The sequence below is a fragment of the Nansenia antarctica genome, assembly GCF_963989245.1.
Source record: "Nansenia antarctica genome assembly, chromosome: 5".
Classification (NCBI taxonomy): domain Eukaryota; kingdom Metazoa; phylum Chordata; class Actinopteri; order Argentiniformes; family Microstomatidae; genus Nansenia; species Nansenia antarctica.
In genome coordinates, this window is record NC_137690.1 from 62,843,805 (window position 1) to 62,867,205 (window position 23,401).

Genomic DNA, 23,401 nt, shown 5'->3' on the forward strand with positions numbered 1-23,401 from the left:
CCCCCCCCCCCACCCCATCCCCCCCCTTTCATCTTCAGGAAAATCGTTCTCTAAAAATACCCAAGTTGCTCAGTGCGTTGCTTTGATGGCGAGCTGTGTCATTTCTAATGTATTTACCCAGAGGTAAAGGCATCTTTCAGAAGCCATTGAGTAAGAGTTGCCATCAAAGCTTGTTTACAGAGGTGAGTGGAGGTGAAGGGGGTATTATCTGGGATCGACCAATGACTGACTCAGAGTTCCCAGTATAGCTCTAGCTGAAGGGGAAACAGATCATGCCACCAGGAAAGATGAGCAGTGAAGACAGAGAGAGAGAGAGAGACAGACACAGAGACACACACAGCTTCTTCCCAGAGGCGGGAAACACAAACAGAGCTGCCCTCTCCTATAGGTAAATACTACACACACACGCTACAGGCCGACCTCGGGCCTCCACCCCTCTGTCAGCCCCCAAGGCTATCCCAGGAATGGCTCCTCTCTCTCTGTGTCTGTGTGTGATGTTCACTTGACACTTCCAGGCGAAATTTTTTCCAGACACTTTTTATTTCAGTTCGGACTTTGGTCCGAGGCGCCCTGACGGAGCTCAGTGGAATTTGCCATGGTCGGTAGAAAGGGGGAGAATGTGCACTTTGATCTCAGAGAGAGAGAGAGAGGAGTTTTCGAAAGGGCCACGTTTTCTCTTCATGGGCCCCGACACAAGACAAGCAGAATTTCTCTGTCTCTCCAGAGGGGGCATGAGTGTGAAAGCCCAGGGTAGAGTGCCTCAACTGGGTCAGGAGTAAGGACGAGTGTCCACTGTTATCCACTACTCTGTAGGGGTGATGGACACGGCCGACTGGGGGAGGAGACAGGGACAGGGCCCGTCACCTGGTTCACCCTGGGGGAGGAGAGAGGGACAGGGCCCGTCACCTGGTTCACACTGGGGGAGGAGAGAGGAACAGGGCCCGTCACCTGGTTCACCCTGGGGGAGGAGAGAGGAACAGGGCCCGTCACCTGGTTCACACTGGGGGAGGAGAGAGGGACAGGGCCCGTCACCTGGTTCATACTGGGGGAGGAGAGAGGGACAGGACCCGTCACCTGGTTCACACTGGGGGAGGAGAGAGGGACAGGACCCGTCACCTGGTTCATACTGGGGGAGGAGAGAGGGACAGGGCCCGTCACCTGGTTCATACTGGGGGAGGAGAGAGGAACAGAGCCCCTCACCTGGTTCACCCTGGGGGAGGAGAGAGGGACAGGGCCCGTCACCTGGTTCATACTGGGGGAGGAGAGAGGGACAGAGCCCGTCACCTGGTTCACCCTGGGGGAGGAGAGAGGGACAGGGCCCGTCACCTGGTTCACCCTGGGGGAGGAGAGAGGGACAGGACCCGTCACCTGGTTCATACTGGGGGAGGAGAGAGAGACAGGGCCCCTCACCTGGTTCATACTGGGGGAGGAGAGAGGGACAGGGCCCGTCACCTGGTTCACCCTGGGGGAGGAGAGAGGAACAGAGCCCGTCACCTGGTTCATACTGGGGGAGGAGAGAGGAACAGAGCCCGTCACCTGGTTCATACTGGGGGAGGAGAGAGGGACAGGACCCGTCCCCTGGTTCACCCTGGGGGAGGAGAGAGGGACAGGGCCCGTCACCTGGTTCACCCTGGGGGAGGAGAGAGGGACAGGACCCGTCACCTGGTTCATACTGGGGGAGGAGAGAGGGACAGGGCCCGTCACCTGGTTCACACTGGGGGAGGAGAGAGGGACAGGACCCGTCACCTGGTTGATACTGGGGGAGGAGAGAGGGACAGGGCCCGTCACCTGGTTCACACTGGGGGAGGAGAGAGGGACAGGGCCCGTCACCTGGTTCACCCTGGGGGAGGAGAGAGGGACAGGGCCCGTCACCTGGTTCACACTGGGGGAGGAGAGAGGGACAGGACCCGTCACCTGGTTCACCCTGGGGGAGGAGAGAGGGACAGGGCCCGTCACCTGGTTCACCCTGGGGGAGGAGAGAGGGACAGGGCCCGTCACCTGGTCCCCCCTTGGGGAGGTCAGAGACAGGCCCATCTCTACATTCCCCAGTGTACTTTGAAATGCCAACAGTCCTCATCATCCTCACTCACACACTCACACGGGTCAATGACGCAAAGGCTGAGAAATTCCACATTCTTATATAGTAAACTCAGAGCCCCCCCCCCCCCCCCACACACACACACACACACACACACACACACACACACACACACACACACACTAAAGTGCACAACAATAACTAAAAACTAGAACATTAAGTAGACGCCTCTGTCGACTTAACAGCCATTTTCCCGTCCCTCCCTGTTGTGACAGAAGAACTAGGGCTGAAACAATTCATTGAATAGCTTGAATAACTACAAAAAAATAATCCTCAATTAGAATTATCTGGTATTCAAGTATTCAAGTATTATATTTATTATCATAATTTTTCTCTCTTAAAGTGACACTTTTTTGGCAAAGTTAATTTTATATTGAAAAACAGGAAGGGCACATGTTCTGGTTTTAATCATTGACTTATGTCAATGGTTCTAAGCTACAAAGGCCATAACCAACCTCATTATGTTTTCGCAAGATCCGATTACTCGATTCAATGTCAGAAGAACAATTGACAGAACACTCGATTCCCCCCAAAAAACACCATAGTGGCAGACCTAAGAAGAACACATTCCTGTGGTCATCACATTTTATAACGTGGTAAGGAGCTCTGCTACTCAAGCAACCACAATCATTTAAGATTTGGGGACCAAGTCGTGAAAAAACAGTAAAACTAGCTAGCAACTATCACCACAGTCCTGTGGCCTCACAGCATCCCCATCAAACACTGCTGTTTTGTCAAACCTTGAGCTGCCAGATGGGGACGATGAGACTGAACTCAATACCCTCTTATTCGTAGTGTTAACAGACTAATACACATCTCTACTGTTCACCCTCTCCTCCTCTCGGGTATTCCGCCCCTTTCAGTGAATGCGGTTGTGGTTCTGTACGTCAGTGTCTGGTTGAAACTCACCTGTGTCATGAAACTCTGTCTGAAGCTCTGCTCCTCGAACAGCTCTGTTTGCAACCGCTCTGAAACAAACAAACAAACAAACAAACAAACCACACACACACACACACACACACACACGTTAAAGATGTGTAGTATATTTGATATTTGTGTAATGTCAAATGTAAATGTATATTCAAATATCAGTGCCTCTAATGGGAAAAAGTGTAAATGTTATCACGATGTATGGGGGAGTTTGTTGTGTTGAATAAGTGTGCGAGTACCTCGACTAAGCACTGCTCCGTTCTCCCTGTAGTCCTGGAGCTCAGCGTCCTTCCTGGCCAGCATGGCTCCAAGCTGGTCCACCTGCCGCTGCAGTAACCTGCTCATGAGCAGCAGGGGGCGCACCAGCTGATTGCACACCTAACCGCACACACACACACACACACACACACACACACACACACACACACAATACAAAACTCAAAATCATAGTCAGGCAGCAATATAGACATACCGGAGCATATACATACATGCATACACATATTTAAAAAACAAAGTTAAAACGAGTCAGCACAAAGTTAGGTGTATGACATATGGATCATACCAAGGTAACAGGGGCGGGGGTGCAGCGGAACTCCCAGTAGAAGGGCATCCCAGCCAGCTCACTCTTGAGCTTCATGAGGAGGTCACTGCCCTGGTGTGAGAGGGACAACTGTGACGTCGCGACGCCCCTCTCGTCCTGCACACCTTCGTCCGCCTGCCCCGCCAGACAGGGGCATACCGTCTCACACAGGTGAGAGAAGAAGGCGTGCACTGGGGCACTTAATCGCTTGTTCAGCTCCTGGCGGGGGGTGGGGGGCCGAGCAGAGGGATAAGTGTTACGATGAGAAAAGGGTGACAGATACAGACTATACAGAGGGAAAGGATACACCCCCCCCCCCCCCACCAGAGGAACAAGGAGTAACAGAGGCTGATGTATATGGACATGGACTTACCTGAGCTCTCTCCTGAATGGTGGTCGTGTCCATCTCTTCCTCCCACACGGTGTGCGTGTCAGTCAGCAGGACCCGGTATGCTGTGTTCCCAAACCGGGTCTTGGCAAGGAGGTGAGATCCACTGATACACACCGGGACCCAGGGGCACTCCAGCAGAGCTTCATCATCATGTGCTTCTCTCTCCATGTTAGACAATCACCAAGTCAGTCAGACACACCTAGAGAGGCATATTCTGTGAGATGAGGATATGGAGCAAAACAAAAGAAAGAAACCTTTCTCTACATAGATTTTCAGTAGGTATATCATGGTATAATATTTGATGGCATCTTAACCCTGGCTGGTGGATACCTACCTACCCACACAGTAGGTGAGCTTAGAATTATAAGGTTCTATCTCCGTTTAGGGCAGTTCAGAGATATTGAGCGTCAAAGTTTTTACATTCCATTATGTTTTGTGAGATGGAACCTTTGTATTTTATTAATTACTAACTCAAAAATGTCAACATTTTAAAAATAACACCACACAGGCATTAATAAACACCTAATGGATCAGATTATGTAAAAAAACTAAATATTGACAAAAATGGAGATAGAACCTTATAATTCTAACGTCACGAGCAGTGTATGCGACACTCAGCTCCAAAGAATGCAGGAGTCTGCCCTGGACACAGATCTGTTAAATGGCACTAGACGCCGTTCCTCACCGCATAGGGGTAATCACTACCTCAGGCAGGCACTGCAGCTCCTGTGGGTTACTTGGTGGTCTGTAATGAGCTTGTTTTCGGGGGAAAACGTGCTATTTCTCGCCAATGCCATACAGTGCATGTTTCAGAGATTAACTCATGTCAAAGTGGCGAGCTGGTACACAGCAAGGCGAATTTCACAATTCACACGCGATCAAATTAGGCTACATTAAAGTTTTCAATACGATTGCATTCATAACATTTAAGTTATTTTTAACCCTAACCCTAAAGTATTAAATTATTACGAATAGAGTATCAAATGTGCTAATAGAGTCAACAATAATGCACATACCAAAACCAAGGTTTGGGGGCGTTCCTACTGTCAAAACATTCCTCCGTTTTAAAAACAAGACCCGTAGTAAAAAAGGTTCCGCTTTTAGAGACCGTGTCAATGAACGTGTTCCGGTCAAATAAACCAATGCATGTTTCCTTTCATTAAGAAGTCAAACAATCTCTTGCTTTATTTATTTTTATTAATTATTAGATAACCAGTTATTTTAAAAGACTTGACAGGCAACTTTCCACAAAATAGACTGCAGATAAAAACAAAAAAGCCTACATCTTCCCATAATAATCTCTGTCTTTGCTTGGCCTGTGGAGGGGATATGGAGCAGCAGGTAGTGACTCCACGATCCTGGCTCTCTCCTTGCCTGGTTTGCTGGCCCTGCTGCGTCCAGGGGAGGTGCGGGGGGAGCTAGTGGGGCTGGAGGAGGAGACGGGGGTGAGGGAGGAGAAGACCAGGCCACTCCGGAAGGGTGTGATATCACTCGCCTCCTGCCCTCCACCAATGCTGCATGTCCCGACAGTCTCTCTTTGGTGCCACCCCAGGTCCCTCATCTCTCCAGGACCACCACCACCTCCCGGGTCTCTCGATCTCGTCCTCTGGGTCACAGTCTCCTGTCTGGGCTCTGTTGTGTCAGACTGGGCGCTGGGGTGAGAAGGCTGGCTCTCCTCTGGACCATGCTGACGTGTGGGCACAGGGGTGGCATGGCCCTGCAGCTGAGGGGTCAGCGTCAATGAGGAGAGCCTCCTGAGGAGGGAAGACACAAGGGAACTCACCTTCCCCTGCTTCTCCTCCTCCTCCTCCTCCTCCTCCTCCTCCTGCTCCTCCGTCTCCTCTTCCTCCTCTCTGTCCTCCGCCAGGACAGTGAGAACATGGGGGGAGGAGAGGTGGATGGGCACTGAAGCCACAGTTGCTAGATTAGGGGTCTGGCTGATGATGGGGGGAGAGGGGGTCTTGGACTGGGCAGGATGGGGGTTAGATTGGGGCATGGAGGTGGCAGTGCTAGGTGGCGCTGATTTGTGTGGAGTGGTTAGTGCTGGTGGTGTGGCATCTGATGGCGGGGCGGAGACTGTAGCCAGGGTTAGACATCATCATCATCATCATCATCATCATCATCATCATCATCATATCCATGGATGTAATACCAACCTTGTTTCAATGAATCTCTTATTTTCTCCTTACTCTAAAGAGTATTGGGTAGTGTGTGAGTGTGTGTGTGTGTGTGTGTGTGTGTGTGTGTGTGTGTGTGTGTGTGTGTGTGTGTTAAAGAGAAAGCTTACCTGAGGGCATGTTTTGTGCCTTCTGTTTGTCAGATCCTGACCTACGTCCAAATTGTAGCAGATTGCTAACCAGGGTAGCATTTTTCTTCCATTTAGAGAGCACCTGTACATATAGTACACAATCATACACACTCATCTCATACATATACTGTGACTAAACAAAGTTTAACAGCTCAAATAAGCACAATAGCATTCCACAGAGTATGTACTACACAGATAGAACCTTCGTTTTTTTAAGACATAATTTCCCTACAGGGGACCAACAAGTTGATCTTAGCTTAGCCTATCTTAATAAATAAAGGTTTTAAAAAGAGTTCACAACATACAGATATAATGGTCATACAAGATAATGAATAAAAAAAAAGAAGAGAGAGTTGAGTGGAGACGGTGATTCACCTTGGACTTCTTGTTCTGCTTCTTGCTCATCTGCCAGGGGCTGAACGTGCAAATCCCCTTCTTCATCACCTGCTTCTCCAGGAACTGCATGGCATCCTCAGACGACTCGCATGCCTCCATGGTCTCATACATCTGCTGCAGCCTAGGGATTGGGGGGTTAAAGGTCACCTACTGTAAGTTAAGATGGTCACCGGTCCTACACTCTGTTCCTAACCCTATATTGACCATTTAGTTGGATTTACAACTCCAAATGCTACACTGTTTTAGTACTGGTTCAAATGTAATACTATGCTGTATGACCATTACATCATCAGTTTAAATCCAGTTGATATGGACGCCATGCCCTGTCCAACCACTCTTTGACCTTTCACCTATGAAAGAATGATGTCTATCCTATTCCTAAATAAAAAACCCAGTTACCTGCCCCTCTTCTGTAGGCGGTCTAGAACAATAGGGGACAAGCCGGAGGGCTGGTGGTCATCCCATCTGGCAGGCTGTGAGCTCTCTCTGGCCGCCAGGGAAGCTATGTAGTCAGGAGGAGGCACAGGCCGAGGGGTGATCACATTACTGTGGACGCGGTGACAGGGAGAGCAAGCATTAACACGCCAGCTTTGCAAGGGAAACATGGAAAAAGTCCTTTGTCTGGTACATAACCAGCGAGTGAATCTTCCTCGTGTCCGTGTCTCACTAGTGGGGGTCTTTGCGGTCATCTGGAGGGGGACAGCGGAGAAAGAGAGACCGTTCCACCAGACTCTGCATGTCCCTCTTTGGATGCCTCAACTACAAGGGGAGGGGGGGGGGGGGGGAGAACAGAGAGGCACAAGGCACATTGTCATTTCCATATTATGATTCTAGTCATGCTTTTCTTTCTTATTTTCATTATTAACCGGAGTCGCTCTCTAACCTGGTGGGAGTATCCGTAACCCAAGGATCCGTAGGTGAATACCATCTCCATGTCCAGTTTACAGATAATCTACAATTCAAGTCCAACTTTATAGTGTGTATAAGAGCAACTGTTCATACACATATCAAACACAGAATACTGAATAATTATTGTCTATATCTTTGATTCAGTCTTTACCTGGCGCTTGAGCCTCAAATCCATCTGGTACGCTGCTGATGGTTTCTGATGAGGAAACATGAAAGCGATCAAACACCGGGAAGAAAAACGCTAAATTCTTGGGTTCGAAGCTGCACTGGTCCTGAATGGGGATGTTCTGTTCTGGCTTTTATCATCATCATTGGATTATCATCTGATGTTCAGAAAGGGGGATATGGGGGCGCTTAGGTGGCGTAGCGGGCTAAGCGTTGACCACGTAACCGCAGGGTCCCCGGTTCGATTCCGGCCGGGGACATATCCTGCATGTCATCCCTCTTCTCTCTCTCACCCATCCTTCCTGTCTAAATCTCTACTGTATCTATCAATAAAAAAATGAAGAAATATGAGTGGGACTGCCCCACTCAAAAAAAAATAAAGGGGGATATATTGTATGGGTCCCTTTCATCTACAATATGTGGTTTACTCACATTAAGGATGTCCAACAGTTTGATGCAGGCCTTTCCGATGAGCTTTGGGACTCTCGTCTCCTGCTCAAAGAAGATGAGCTCCACAACCAGGCGGTAAGAAGACTCGCAGACACCAAGTGTGTTGTTAATGTTCTTAGGAATCTGACAAAGCCAAAATGAATGAATAATCTTGTGTGAAAGTGTAACCGGGCTAAGATGGTCAACTTGTGAGGTAGGAATGAACGAATGAATACTGTTTCTGGGTAGCGTGACACCTGTTACGGTGGTGTGACTCTGGTGAATCATATCAAGTGATCCCCACCTTGATGTAAACACTTGATGCACAGTGACAATTGGTCTAACATTAAATGGATGGCAGGGATCAATGGTGACCAGGCTTGGATAGAAGATAAAACACCTGAGACACTGGAAATCGATTACTTTATGTTCAAGTGCTCTCCAGTGATGACTGCAGAAACCTATATTACCTGTACAGAGAAGTACTTCCACTCATTGAAGCAGAGAGGGAACTTGGCGTGACCATCCTTGTAGGGGTGGAGCATGGTGCACTTAACCTTCCCCCCGACACTAATCCTCAAGAAGCCTTGAGTGTCTTTCTTTATGGTCGCTGGGGCCACAGGACTCAGGAAAACCACTTTCCTATTATAGGTCTATACATGTGAAACCTTTAGATTGATATTTTTAGCATTTAGCAGACCCCTTATTCCAAAACGACTTACAACAAACACATTTGACTAAGTAAGTGAATCATCTATCCACCCGTCCATCATGATATTGTGAACAGGGTCAATGCTTGGTTGTTATCACTCACTGAGAAGGATACAGCTCTTGTTGAAGTCCTTGCAGCTTTTTAGATGAACTGTTAGACACCCTTTCTGTGAACACAATAACACTTATCAACATTCTCTTTTATGTCCGCCCTACATCTTCATATTATTATTATTATTATTAATAATAATAATAATAATAATACGGTAATAATAATAATAGCTTAGATTTATATAGCGCCTTTCTCAAACCCAAGGACGCTTATCTTTATACGCATAGCAGCACATTCTGGTTACTTAAACCCCTGTAATTAGGAGGAAGAAAAAAAAGCATGAATCTAATCACATAGCCTTATCTCCAGTGGCGGACTCAGGCTGTTTGAAGGGCAGGGGCGAAAAGACAAAAAGGGCACCTACTGCACAACATGGGACCCAATCAGTGCACATGGTCAAGTTTAGACCATTGGAAGGGCAGCCAATAGGGCACATCCTCTAATTTTGCCACTCAAAAGGGCACTTTAGTGCGACGTTTTTCAACGGTGGGGGCACATGGTCAAGTTTAGACCATTGGAGGGGCACCAATAGGGCACGTCCTCTAATTTTCGCCACTCAAAAGGGCATTTTTGCCACTCATTTTATGGGGGCACCAGGAGGAGTCGCCCCCCCCCCCCTGAGTCCGCCAGTGCTTATCTCCCCCTCCCATCTTCACCGGTGCGACGTGTGGCACCAACACAGGTGGAGGAAGGTCCTCATCCTCCTCCTCATCCTCCTCCTCCTCGGCCACAGGATCGGCCGTCGAACCTCTCTGGAAAAGCTGTGGATCAACCTGGTAATTAAACTTTTATGTCATGCTATGAAAGTAACATACATAGACTGTTGCAGATTTCTAAGGGAAAATAAATCATAGCGACAGTATTACATTGGGCAGAGTCCTCCTATCCCTGGTCCTGGATCTTCCATGCGCAATGTCAGTGGAGGATGGACCCTCACTCGCCGACGGGTCTTCCATGGCACCTGATGACCTCTCTGTGCTTAAATGGCGTTATCTGAAAATATCCTGGCCACAACATGTGAATAGGTAAGATCATTAGACTATTAACTAAATAAAGTGTGTGTTCGTAAAGCGTTGCTTTGAGAAATATGATGGACAAGCGCTGTTGTCAGGGTAACACACACCAACCCATAACAAGCATGGTCTCGTTCGGGCGGGTGATCCACGTGGACAGAGCGGGGCTGCCGACTGTGTAGAATTGTCCTGGTTGTTTGCCGCCACCTTGTGGACAAAGTGGTAAAACTATAAGCATGGTAATCCAGCGAGGAGCAGATACTGTATGTGTGTTGCTGCTACCAATGTCCATCACGATAACCTCTTTTTTTTGGAATTCAGACATCAGTCATCGATTCAATCGGCAATTTTGACAAGACTTTAATTATTATTTTCCACTTGACTTGTGTATACAAAGCAATTTGTCTGTACAGATCAGGGAGACATTTAGAACAATTTAGTACCTGGAAAGTGCAAAAAGTACATTTCAAATACACCGAAATAAAAATCATGCTGTACATTATATACTGTATTTATAAATAATCACAGATATACACACATCCATTTGGTGACAGTCACAGAGAAAAGCAGCTAAGGTAAGACACAAATAATGTGTTTCGATTTTTTCTGATTCTTGGTGCCCATGGAAACACCATGGAGTATGTGGAATGCTGACCATGGGTTTCATGAAGGGGTTGCACAGAATTGTGCTGCACCCTAACCGGATACATGGTCAAAATGCAGTGTGGGGGGAAAAAGGCACTACATTTGTTTCAGTGGTGAAAGTCATAAAACATAGGATAGTGGTGTTGTCTAACTAGGTTAGACAAAACCAGCACTAAACACACATGATCCTTTGGAAAAATATGAACACACCCTGATGATAATAGAAACTGCTAAAGAGTATGCATTTGAGAAATCGGCCATAACAATACAATCGAAAATAAAAAATCTTATTAAAAAGGACACCGCATGTTGATCTATGATTGACCGTCTGGTAGATTCACTTAAAAGAGAAGAATAAACTAACTAACTAACTAACAAAAACAACCCCACTGCACACCTTGGTCTGATCACACACCTCTAACCTTGAGCCATGGTCAAGGACCAGGTGCTGCATTGAATTAAAAAGGCAAAGGGACACATTGCCTCACACACTGATTCATACAATGATATCAACATCTATAATGAGATAAGGAATTTGGCATTAAACAACTGCTTTCATTACCAACATATATATATACACACACACACACACACACACACACACACACAGTAATGGTGCAAAAATATGACTCATCAAGACCTCTGTTTTACTGGTAAATTAGACTGTGGTAGTATAATTCTGTTATCAAAGTCTCTGAGTAAAAAAGAAATCAAGGATTCATGGGCGACAGACATTCAAAATCTCACATACACACAACCGCATCCACAAGCACACACAAACCTCACAAGCCAGTTTAGGCTAGGCTAGGCTTACAGACAAAAGGATTTTACTCTACTGCATTTACGGAACTCAAGAGAACACCCCTAAAGATATCAGTAACGGCAAAAAATGGAATAAGGAAAAGCCAGCAAAACATGAATACCTAACACTGAGGTGATACTGCAAATGACTGGCAGCTGATAGGGCTGTCCCACGGCGTGTCTCTCATTCCCCAATCATACTGTCCCTGTCAGAAACTAGGAAGACTAGTGTGTGTTGGTCAGCCCTGAAGACAGGCTGGAATGTACCGTGCACACTCATCAGATGGAGGATTTGTATTGCTGTAACACTGACATCGAATAAGCCCTTAGAAATGTCCCCCTTCTGTTTGGGTTGGTGGATCGAAACCATCGGATGAGTTTTCGGCCACAGAAATATGTGTACGTGCGAATAAAGCAGAGTTGCTCTCATGACAAACATGATTTTTTAAAAGCAACTTTTTTTCTTTTCTTCATAAATAAAACACAGATTCAAGTAAAGTGAAACATTCTAGGATGAAACCGGTGCTTAGAATGGCAGAGCACACCGAGTTCTTTTGGATCAGTCACAAATGTAGTGATGTAGGCTAGGTAAGCTTGTAGTGAAGTGTGTAGTGTTTGGTAGGGTGAAGGTACTATATGCTGTCATGATTTAGTGATTTTACATCAACATCAGTCCTTTCTGTTCTACTGTAGTGTCCAAACTGGCAGGCAGACCTCTCACTCTCTCCCCAGACAGGAGGTGGTCAGTTAGTGTTCGCAAACAAGTGTGTGGTGGGCTTTGCTTGGGTGTTTGCTACCGATGGTCAACATCCTCTATACCAAGTGAGGAGGAGAGGACCAAAAAATGCCATGCAAATACAACACAACCTAACCTCACATCGAACACACATGCACACGTCTTTGAAAAAAACCAACCAAACAAACAAACTCATTATCAGTAACATGAAGAACCCCATAATAATTATAATAATAAAATAAAAACTAAACAAACAAAACAAATCGTCAGCACGCACAAATAAAGAATCAAAAAAGAGCCTGGTGGGAACTGTTGGAACTGAAGAGCAGAGTCATACTACTGCACAGTGCTGCATAGCAGCTCAGAGGCTTCTGTCCCAGCCCGGTACAGCCCGGCACAGCCCGGTACAGCCCAGTGACGAGCCAGGCGAAAACTGGAAGGCAAACTAAGTCAAAAGGCCACTAGAGAACGGAAAAAAAAAAAAAACGAAACCAAAATGAACACGGTAAAATAGTAAACAGAAAAGCACACGCTGCGATCGCACACTGTTCAGTGGTCCAGGTTCAGGGTCTCAGGGAAGTGTGTGCGTGTGTGTGTGTGTGGGGGGGGGGGTCCCTGGTCGAGGACCTCTCCTTTCCTTTGGCCTGAGAAGTGAACAGGTCAGCAGCACTCAAATGCATGCTGTGTGTGTGTCTCTGGTCTCTGCATAAGGGCTCAGCTCCTCAGAGTGACCCACTGGACTTGACCATCGTTGTGATGATGATGACGATGATGACGAGGAGGAGACACTGGGGTTGGTAGGGGTGGGGAGGTTGGAGTGGTTGGATGGAGTGAGGAGATGCATGCACCCATGGTCGGATAAGAACCTCAACGCCCGCGCCACTTGGTCCATCCTGACCTGCTCTATGTCTTACACATCCACACAACCTCCGCCCTTCAGTTACACACACGCACACACGCACACACGCACACACAAACAAGCAACCGTTCTTCCATGATTCCATCCATTCATTTGTCCTTCCGCTCTCCTCCTGTTCTGTGGCACAGGTCCAGAAGGAGCAGAACATGAGAGGGATGTTCCAAAACAGTCATCATCAGTCAAGTTGAGCCATGCAATAAAAATGAGGCATGATTGGGTGATGTGATCGGGAGAATGTGGATGATTGACATGGGCCACTCAGGCAGCAGGGTGAAGGGCTGTGGGGACGGGGGAGGGTTGGGGGTGGGTCAGTTCTGGTTGCGGGTGTGGTACTCGGTCTCTCCTGAGGAGATCTGGGTCAGGCGCTTACTGGAGCCCCACAGCTTACGCGTGATCTGGCCCGAACGCATCTGAGAGTGGAAGAGGAGAGGAGGAGGAGGAGGAGGAGAGGAGGAGGAGAGGAGGAGAGACGGAGGAGGAGAGAGAAAAGTGTGAAGTCAAAGAAAAACAAAGGAAAGCAAAAAAAAAAGGGGATTTGATTCATGAGTGATTGTTAGTTTATCAATGGTTAAATCACTTTGAGGTGAGTCAAATTGGAAAGGAAAGGTGAAAAGCAGGGTCGGATCAAATGATTCAATGCTTACTCCCAGCAACCCCTATCCCATCAATTCTCATCGATGACGGTTAAATAAATCAAAAATCTAAAATCAGCAACCAATAACAGGATATTAGCCTTACTTCAATGGGTAAGGGGAAACAATCTGGATTGGTACAAGGAACAGGGTATCAAGCGACAACACGCTTGAGTTATTTACGCTCAGATTATGACTTTGATATGATATTGTTTGTTATCCTGGCTTGAGTTGGCAAAGGCTTTCTTCCTAGGGGAGTCACAGCATTTGTTACATAGAATCATGTGAACAAAAAAAACTATAATTACACTTCCGGTAAACAATACGACATTGGGACAGTACAATTCCAAGGCAATGGCCTCAAAAATAAGCCAGTAATCTCAGTAGAATGAGGTAAACATAAGAGTATGTCTTCATATCACAGCAATGTTATTGGATTGGAGTAGGTATTCAGGGGGCCTTAAGGAATGTCTCAAGTGAACGTTACTGATAGAACAGGGGGGCGGCAGGTTGGGGACAGCAACATACTGCTCATTATACGGTAGAAACCATCCCTGAGGAAGGGGGGGGGGGCATGTGGCTAAGGAGGGAGAGGGGGGCATACAGGACTACTTCTTGAGGCTAAACCAAGTATTGAGAGGGGACGGTGAACCTTGTGTTTGGAGGTTTAGGGCTAGCTTGGTTCAGGGGTAGGGGAAACCTAGCGTTTGGAGGTTTAGGGCATGTGTGGTACGGGGACGGACGGACCCTTGTGCTAGGGTTGGTTCACGGTCGTTGGTCGTTCTGGGGGCTAAACATGAACTGGTCCCGGAGGTGCAGCAGGCGGGCGGGCGAGCGCACCCGCAGGGGGGCCATCAGGGGGGAGGCCATGAGGGGCGAGCCCTCCAGACTCTGGGCGAGGTAGTTCCTGAAGGAGCTCTTTACCTCGGCTGGCTTGCCCACGCCCACGATGATCAGCTTGCCGTCCTGCAGGCCCACCAGGGCGTGGCTCTGCTCCTTGGTCACCGACACGCAGCGCACGGGCACGCGCATCGCCATGGGCGCCGCGCACAACGCCAGGCTGCAAGTGGACGACCGAGAACGATGCTGAGTGACATACAGGCAAAAACAGGCAAAAAAACCAAACACACACACACACACACGCGCAAAGACAGACACACACCCACACACCCACCACACACAAACACACACACACACACACACACACACACACACAGACAGACGCCAAGACAGACACACACCCACCACACACACCCACACCACACACACACACACACACACACACACACACACACACACACACACACACACACACACACTCTCTCACAGAGTAGGGAGAAATCACGAGTTGTACCTGTACAGGTCCCGGATGGACAGGAAGCCCTGTTCGCTGCCAATGACCACGTACTCTCCAGACACACACATGTCCGTCACCTGCTCCTTCAGGCCCTCGGTACGCAGGTGCTTCCCGTTGACAGAGTACAGGTGCAGGGCGTTCTTATCCTGGGGGGGAGGGAGGGGAGCAGAACAACACAACACCTAGTCAGTCTGCTACTCAAACCAGGTGGGGTTGAGAAGAAGTGTCGTCGTCGTCGTCCCCCCTTTTAGAAAGACTTCTGTAGATATGCAACTTGTGTCTAGAGCCCAGAAGAGGCATGTACAGGATGGACAGAATAGAAGATGTACAGTACAGATGTGGATGGGAGTGAGTGAGTGACTGAGGGAGGGATGGAGGGAGGGAGTGAGGAAGCATGTGCGGGAGTGAGTGAGTGAGTGAGTGAGTGAGTGAGTGAGGGAGGGTGGTAGGGAGTGAATGAGGGAGGGAGGGAGTGAGGGAGGGAGTGAGTGAGTGAGGGAGTGAGTGAGTGAGTGAGTGAGTGAGGGAGTGAGTGAGGGAGGGAGTGAGTGAGGGATGGAGGGAGTGAGGGAGTGAGTGAGGGAGGGAGGGAGGGAGGGAGGGAGGTGATGTGTTACCTTGAGTGTGGCCTTCCCCTCCACGCAGGTGTGCACCACCAGGTGACCCTCCCAGGACACGGCCAGGTGCTGGATGGAGACCGGCAGGGAGCTCTCGCAGGGGGGCCGCAGGCACCGCATGTACTGACCCCTACGCACCGTGTGGATGATCACCGTCCCGTCCTGAGAGAGAGAGAGAGAGAGAGAGAGAGAGAGAGAGAGAGAGAGAGAGAGAGAGAGATGAGAGAGAGAGACAGTGAGGGAGAGAGGGAGAGGGAGAGGGAGGGAGAGAGAGAGAGAGGGAGAGGGAGAGAGAGAGAGAGAGAGTAAACACACAAGGCAAGGCAAGGCAAGGCAAGTTTATTTGTATAGCACATTTCATACAACAGGGGCAATTCAAAGTGCTTTACATGCATTATTTAAAAATACAGCAAGAGGAGCATAAGAAAATAAAAATTACAATGAATAAAAGCAAATATAAGAAGTAAATAGATAAAACATTTAAAAAGACAATAGTTAATGGAAAAAAGACATTGATAGAAGTGTTTGTGTTTAATCATAACTGGTGCAAAACATGAAGGTTTTTAGCTTAGATTTAAATATTTTAAGGGTTTGGGCCTGTTTTATTTCTTCAGGGAGTATGTTCCAGGAGCATGCAGCAGCGTGACTGAAAGCTGCTGCACCGTGTTTTGTTTTTACTCTTGGAATGATTAGCTGATTTGTCTCAGCTGACCTTAGGGACCTTGCGGGAATATAGGGTGGGAGGAGATGTGATATGTATTTTGGTCCAAGACCATTTTGTGATTTGTATGTAATTAGGAGGATTTTGAATTCAATTCTCTGAGAGACTGGTAGCCAGTGCAGGGATCTCAGGATTGGTGTAATGTGTTCAAATTTCTTTGTTTTTGTTAGGACCCTAGCAGCGGCGTTTTGGATGAGCTGCAATTTAAGAACAGCTCCTTTAGATAGGCCTGTTAGTAGACCATTACAATAATCTAGTAGTAGTCTACTCGAAACAAATGCATGGATGAGTTTTTCAAGGTCTTGCTTGGACATGAAACCTCTCATTCTTGTTATATTTTTCAGGTGATAGTAGGCTGATTTAGTTATCGAGTTTATGTGGCTGTTGAAGTTTAGATCGGAGTCTAGAATTACACCAAGATTTCTGACCTGTTTTTTTGTGTGAAGAGAGAGAGAATCGAGTTTTGCACTGACTTTCGATCTTTTGTCAGGTGCACCGAATACAATTATCTCTGTTTTGTCCTTGTTTAGTTGGAGGAAGTTTTGTGTCATCCAGGCGTTTATTTGCTCAATGCAATTACAGAGATTGTCAATGGGACTATAGTCGTTCGGTGAGAGGGCTATGTAGATTTGAGTGTCATCCGCATAGTTGTGGTAGGCAATTTTGTTCTTTTTTATGATGTGTCCCAACGGAAGCATGTAGAGATTGAATAGAAGGGGGCCAAGGATTGACCCTTGGGGAACCCCACATGTCATTTTAATTTGGTCAGATACAAAGTTGCCAATGGAGACATAGAAGCTTCTGTCCTGTAGGTAGGATCTAAACCAGTTTAGGGCAGTGCCCGAAAGTCCTACCCAGGTTTTTAGTCTATCTATTAGAATGTCATGGTCTACACGCAGGGGTGGGTTTTTAGTCTATCTATTAGAATGTCATGGTCTACACGCAGGGGTGGGTTTTTCCCAGGGGGCCAAATGAGCAACTGAAAATATTTGTGAGAATAAATGGGCTTCAAAATAAAAGCAATGCGGTTTTAGTCCACCCATAAGATAATTAGAAAAAATCCCCAAAAAAATATATATTTGTAAAAATTATCATGTGATCTTTCGCGGGCCGGCCAGAATCAGAATCGTTGTACGGCCCAGGTCTGGTACAGTGTCAAAGGCAGCACTAAGATCTAGTAGTACCAAAACTGAGATTTGAGTTTTTGAGTTTTTTTGTTTCCCTCACAAAGCAGAGTAAAGCATGGCCCCCAGGAAAGCATTTACGAAGCTCAGACTAAAATATCTTCAACTGAAGCAACAAATAAACGACGGTGAAGCATGCTGTTTTGTTTTGTTACCCTGGATCCAGACAAGGCCATGTCCAGCTCCGTGCTGATGCTGACGCTGACCACCTCGTCCGTGTGTCCGTACAGCACCTGTACAGGCTTAGGACACAGCCCCACCGGAGACCCTCCCTGTGGGACAGACACACACACACACACACACACACACACACACACATCATGGTAACACAATGGGACTGGAATAACACCTTCCAACTGAGCTGTCATCGTTGCTCTGGAGAAGCAGCGTTGAAAGAAACACACTCACGCGCACAGACACAGACACACAGACACACACACACACAAACACACACACACATCCACCAACCCACCCACCCACCCACCCAGCCAGCCAGCCAGCCACCCCCACCCCCCCACCGACAACTCTACCATGGCCTCACCTGCTGTAACACCTGCCACACCATACAGGTGGTGTCTCTGGAGCCGGAGATCAGGTGGATCCCACAGTGGTCTGTGGACAGACACGTCACGATATCTGTAGACAGAGACACACCGCTGACAGGTTACTACACACACAGAGCACTGACACTCAACCACGCCACGACACACCCACAGCACTGACACTCAACCAGCCACTACACACCCACAGCACTGACACTCAACCACGCCACTACACACCCACAGCACTGACACTCAACCAGCCACTACACACCCACAGCACTGACACTCAACCAGCCACTACACACCCACAGCACAGACACTCAACCAGCCACTACACACCCACAGCACTGACACTCAACCAGCCACTACACACCCACAGCACTGACACTCAACCAGCCACTACACACCCACAGCACAGACACTCAACCATGCCACTACACACCCACAGCACTGACACTCAACCAGCCACTACACACCCACAGCACTGACACTCAACCACGCCACTACACACCCACAGCACTGACACTCAACCAGCCACTACACACCCACAGCACTGACACTCAACCACACCACTACACACCCACAGCACTGACACTCAACCACACCACTACACACCCACAGCACTGACACTCAACCAGCCACTACACACCCACAGCACTGACACTCAACCACACCACTACACACCCACAGCACTGACACTCAACCAGCCACTACACACCCACAGCACAGACACTCAACCAGCCACTACACACCCACAGCACTGACACTCAACCAGCCACTACACACCCACAGCACTGACACTCAACCAGCCACTACACACCCACAGCACTGACACTCAACCAGCCACTACACACCCACAGCACTGACACTCAACCAGCCACTACACACCCACAGCACTGACACTCAACCAGCCACTACACACCCACAGCACTGACACTCAACCAGCCACTACACACCCACAGCACTGACACTCAACCAGCCACTACACACCCACAGCACTGACACTCAACCAGCCACTACACACCCACAGCACTGACACTCAACCAGCCACTACACACCCACAGCACTGACACTCAACCAGCCACTACACACCCACAGCACTGACACTCAACCACACCACTACACACCCACAGCACTGACACTCAACCAGCCACTACACACCCACAACACTGACACTCAACCAGCCACTACACACCCACAGCACTGACACTCAACCAGCCACTACACACCCACAGCACTGACACTCAACCAGCCACTACACACCCACAGCACTGACACTCAACCACGCCACTACACACCCACAGCAGTTACTTCACAGACAAAGGGGTCAAAAGTCAGCTTCATTGAGTGGTGTGTATTCTGTGTGTGTGTGTGTGTGTGTGTGTGTGTGTGTTCACGTGTTCGTACCCATGTGGCGGATGTGCTGGCCCACGGTCTTGCCCTTCACTAGGGAGGTGACCCGCAGGCTGTTGTCCCAGTGGCCCCCGCTGAACAGCAGCTTGCCGTCATGTGACACCACAAACAGGCCCGACGTCACCTCCACACCCGGAGAGAAGGGCCCGCCAAGGAACCGCTGGGTCCTGGAGAGAGATGAGGAGGAGGAGGAGGAGGAGAGGGGAGGAGAGGGGAGAGAGATGGAGGGAGGAGGAGGGGGAGGAGAGGGGAGGGGGAGGAGAGGGGAGGGGGAGGGGGAGGAGGAGAGAGGAGAGGAGAGGGAGGAGGAGGGGAGGTAGGAGGAGGGGTTAGAGTGGATCAGCAGACAGGAGAAGACTCATGAACACACTCCATGGGAATACACAGTACAACCTCGGGAACTAGTGATGGTGGGGGACTGGATTGCTACTGTCATCTTACGATGACTGATGGATGATTCACTTACTTGTGAATGTATTTGCTGTTTGGATAAAGGTGTCTGCTAAATGCCAAAAATGTAAATGTAAAATACTGTAAAAAAAATCAATGAGAGACACTGTGGAATTTCACAAAATATTTGTAACAGTACATTTTCTTCCATTCAAAGGAAGAGGCCTAATAAAAGATTGAACAAAGTCCTTCTTGTTCGCGTGTTAATTTTTGCTCTTTTAGCCTAGTTATTCTAACAGTGTATTTACACTGACTACAGTAGGCTTAGCGTGTCCTTTGTGTTTGTAACGTTTCAATTTATCAAGCGGCAGCTGCCTGTTGTTATTTTATTTGCTGAGACTATTTACTCTAAAGCAATTTGTGTTCCATGCATTCACATGACAGGCACTTTTGTTAAATACAGTATGTGTGCACATTCTTTTATGCCCAATGTTTTTGCTTTCTGTCGAATCAATAAATAGATTGTCTTACTAAAACCTTGGACGTGTTCATTAGTTATTCAGTAACAGCAACAACAGCAGACAGGAGAAGACTCATGAACACACTCCATGGGAATACACAGTACAACCAAGGTCATTCTGTTTTTTAAGTATTCTTTTTTTTTCTGAGTGGGGCAGTCCCACTCATATTTTCCATTTTTATTGACAGTTACAGTGAAGATTTAGACAGGAAGGATGGGTGAGAGAGAGAAGGGATGACATGCAGGATATGTCCCCGGCCGGAATCGAACCGGGGACCCTGCGGTTACATGGTCAGCGCTTAACCCGCTACGCCACCTAAGCGCCCCACCACAAGGTCATTCTGACTCATGCGTGAAGAGTTGTGATTATTTGCATGACAACCGACATGACAACCCACAATTCCATGATCGTCACAGCCCTCCCTACGACCTTCACTACATCTGTGGTCCTCTGTGACTCGGTTGGTAGAGAATTGTAATAACAACGCTTGTTGTGGGTTGTGGGTTCGATTCCCGCTGGCACCATATATACAGAAAAATGATGCACTCATTGCAATGTAATATCGCTTTGGATAGAAGCAGCAGCTAAATAGCAGATATTATTATTACTCCATCCAACTCTCCACCAGGACCCAAAGGGCCCAACACACACATGGATGGGTGGATGTGGGGGGGGGGACTCACTTGGGGTTGGCGACGGTGGGGTCCTTGAGGAAGGTGAAGTAGTTTGAGATGTTCTTGTCGTACGGCAGCCAGCCGTGAGTGCCCAATAGACAGTTCTGACTCAGGGTGACCTGGTAAGGAACACGAACACGCACACGCACACGCACACACACACACACACACACACACACACACACACACACACACACACACACACACACACACACACACACACACACACACCAGACAGGATTACCTTGATGTCATAATGATTCAGAGATCAGTACCTGGCTCGCAGCGGGGGAGGCTGGTGGAGGTAGAAATGGGAGGGCGGCCTCATTGTAATGCATGATGGGATGGAATGAGGAACGGTATGAACCGTGCGCGAGCAGAGACTCACCATGGTATCTGGGCTTCCCTGGGTGATGAAGGAGTGAGACTGGTTCTTAGGGACCACAGCCTTCACCAGAGGCACGTTGTCACTGATCCCCTACGACAGAGAGGCACGATCTATTATGTTATAGTTTGGATTTGACTAGATTTCATTTGATTAAGGATCCCCATTCGCTGATGGAAAACATCAGCTACTCTTCCTGGGGGGTCCACACATACAACATATCCAAAACAACAAACCATCACAAAACATAGAACAAAGAAGAAACCATCCATCCAAGAATTGCATTCTTAATAAGAGATGACCATTGAGGACATTGTGTGTGTGTGTGTGTGTGTGTGTGTGTGTGTGTGTGTGTTTGTCGTCACTCACCTCCACAAAGAAGGACTTGAGTTCAGTCAGGTGCTCAAAGATGCTGAGTGGACAGGTGTCTAGTCTGGCCTTCCTCTTCTCCACCTCCTCCAGAGACAGACGGACAGGGTGGGGCTCCTGAACACAGCACACATCACCACGTCACCACAGGCCTCTTGTGTCCAAAAACACTTACCCACCCACAGACACACGGTTCAACCCTCCTATCCATTTCACTCTTCATTGACCGATTCATGGGAATGACAATCAAACAGAGTGTCATCATCATCATCATCATCATCATCATCATCATCATCATCGTCGTACCTTCAGCAACTGGCAGGGTGTCTGTCCGAAGTTGCTGATCATCCCCTCCACGGCTTTGCGCTCCTTCTCGTCGGTGATGGCGTCCAGGTCCACCGCCCCTACGGCAAAAAACCCAACAGTGATGTATTTCAGGAAGGCGCGATCGCTTACGTGTTGTCCTACTGTAACGCCTGTGCTGTTGTGTGAGACAGCAGTAGGTATGTAGCGGGTAGCCTCCGTGCAGCAGGTACCTTCATAGGTGCAGTAGTAGAAGACGTTGAGTGCCTCCACCGCTGCAGGGCCTCTCTGCTTGTAACCGAAGATCAGATCGATCCACTCTTGCAGGTGGGCCGACACGTACTCAGACTCCTGTGACACGACACCGGAGAGGCGTGTTATATTAGCACTACACACACCCAAACAAACACACACACACACACACACACACACACACACACACACACACATACACATACACATACACATACACATACACATACACAATAAAGCAATAACGCAATAAAGCAATACATCTACTAACATAACTTTATAGGGAGTGTATTTCTCTGGATCTTCCTAGCTGAGGAATGTGGGTGATCTTATTGAGGTACAGTGACGTTTCCCCCCCTGGGGGGGTTAAAGCATTGTAATGTCTCCATGAAGAGCGGGCCTCACCAGGGCTTTCCGGTGCTTGTAGATGAAGTCCTCGGGAGACTTGGCCCATTTAGGCAGGATGACATCGTTAACCCTCTCCTTGGAGATCTGCAGGCGTCCTAGATCGAAGCCTGGGGGGGGGGGGGGGGGGGGGGGGGAGAGAGAGAGGATGACAGGGGGATGAAGTACGAGGAAAGTGCTGAAAGTCGACCTCTCTCTCATATCCATAAGTACAGTGCTAAACGCTTAAGCTGAGAGCATTGGAGTAGGGCAGTCACACTTTTTCTTCAGTTCTTCTTGGACAGAGACAGTAGAGAAAGCCAGGAGAGTTGAGGAGGAGAGGGTGTGTCAGGGCAGGGCATGGGCCAGATTTCGAAACCACCATAATGACATGGGCATGTGTGCGCACTGTAGGCCGCGGCGCTAGACCACTGGACCACCGCGGGCCGCCGCCGGAGAGAGGTCATGTTAAGTGTTGCGGTACCGGGTCCACCAACACAGTGGCCGGACATGC

General features: G+C 48.4%; 2 protein-coding genes across 4 annotated transcripts in view; both read right to left on the reverse strand.

The window, feature by feature from the left end:
• The window catches only part of nhej1 (nonhomologous end-joining factor 1), a 12,109-nt gene extending 7,914 nt beyond the window's left edge, over nt 1-4,195 (reverse strand). For both annotated transcript variants that reach the window (XM_080532589.1, XM_080532588.1), the window contains exons 1-4: nt 3,982-4,195; nt 3,591-3,827; nt 3,268-3,406; nt 3,008-3,066 (exon numbers count right to left, since the gene is read on the reverse strand). In XM_080532589.1, the coding sequence (XP_080388715.1) occupies nt 3,008-3,066; nt 3,268-3,406; nt 3,591-3,827; nt 3,982-4,167 (621 nt within the window). In that variant the 5' untranslated portion in view covers nt 4,168-4,195. The remainder of the gene's footprint in view (nt 1-3,007; nt 3,067-3,267; nt 3,407-3,590; nt 3,828-3,981) is intronic.
• A 6,191-nt stretch (nt 4,196-10,386) lies between these two features.
• Nucleotides 10,387-23,401, reverse strand: part of nbeal1 (neurobeachin-like 1) — a 45,941-nt gene continuing 32,926 nt past the window's right edge. The window contains exons 42-54 of one of the 2 annotated variants that reach the window (XM_080532450.1): nt 22,909-23,018; nt 22,485-22,602; nt 22,255-22,352; nt 21,949-22,065; nt 21,583-21,672; nt 21,204-21,313; nt 19,604-19,776; nt 18,196-18,290; nt 17,810-17,926; nt 15,750-15,911; nt 15,130-15,278; nt 14,700-14,835; nt 10,387-13,553 (exon numbers count right to left, since the gene is read on the reverse strand). In XM_080532450.1, coding sequence (XP_080388576.1) covers nt 13,452-13,553; nt 14,700-14,835; nt 15,130-15,278; nt 15,750-15,911; nt 17,810-17,926; nt 18,196-18,290; nt 19,604-19,776; nt 21,204-21,313; nt 21,583-21,672; nt 21,949-22,065; nt 22,255-22,352; nt 22,485-22,602; nt 22,909-23,018 — 1,577 coding nt within the window. In that variant the 3' untranslated portion in view covers nt 10,387-13,451. Of the gene's footprint in view, nt 13,554-14,426; nt 14,836-15,129; nt 15,279-15,749; nt 15,912-17,809; nt 17,927-18,195; nt 18,291-19,603; nt 19,777-21,203; nt 21,314-21,582; nt 21,673-21,948; nt 22,066-22,254; nt 22,353-22,484; nt 22,603-22,908; nt 23,019-23,401 lie in introns of those variants that run through there. The other variant, XM_080532449.1, reaches the window with a different exon arrangement.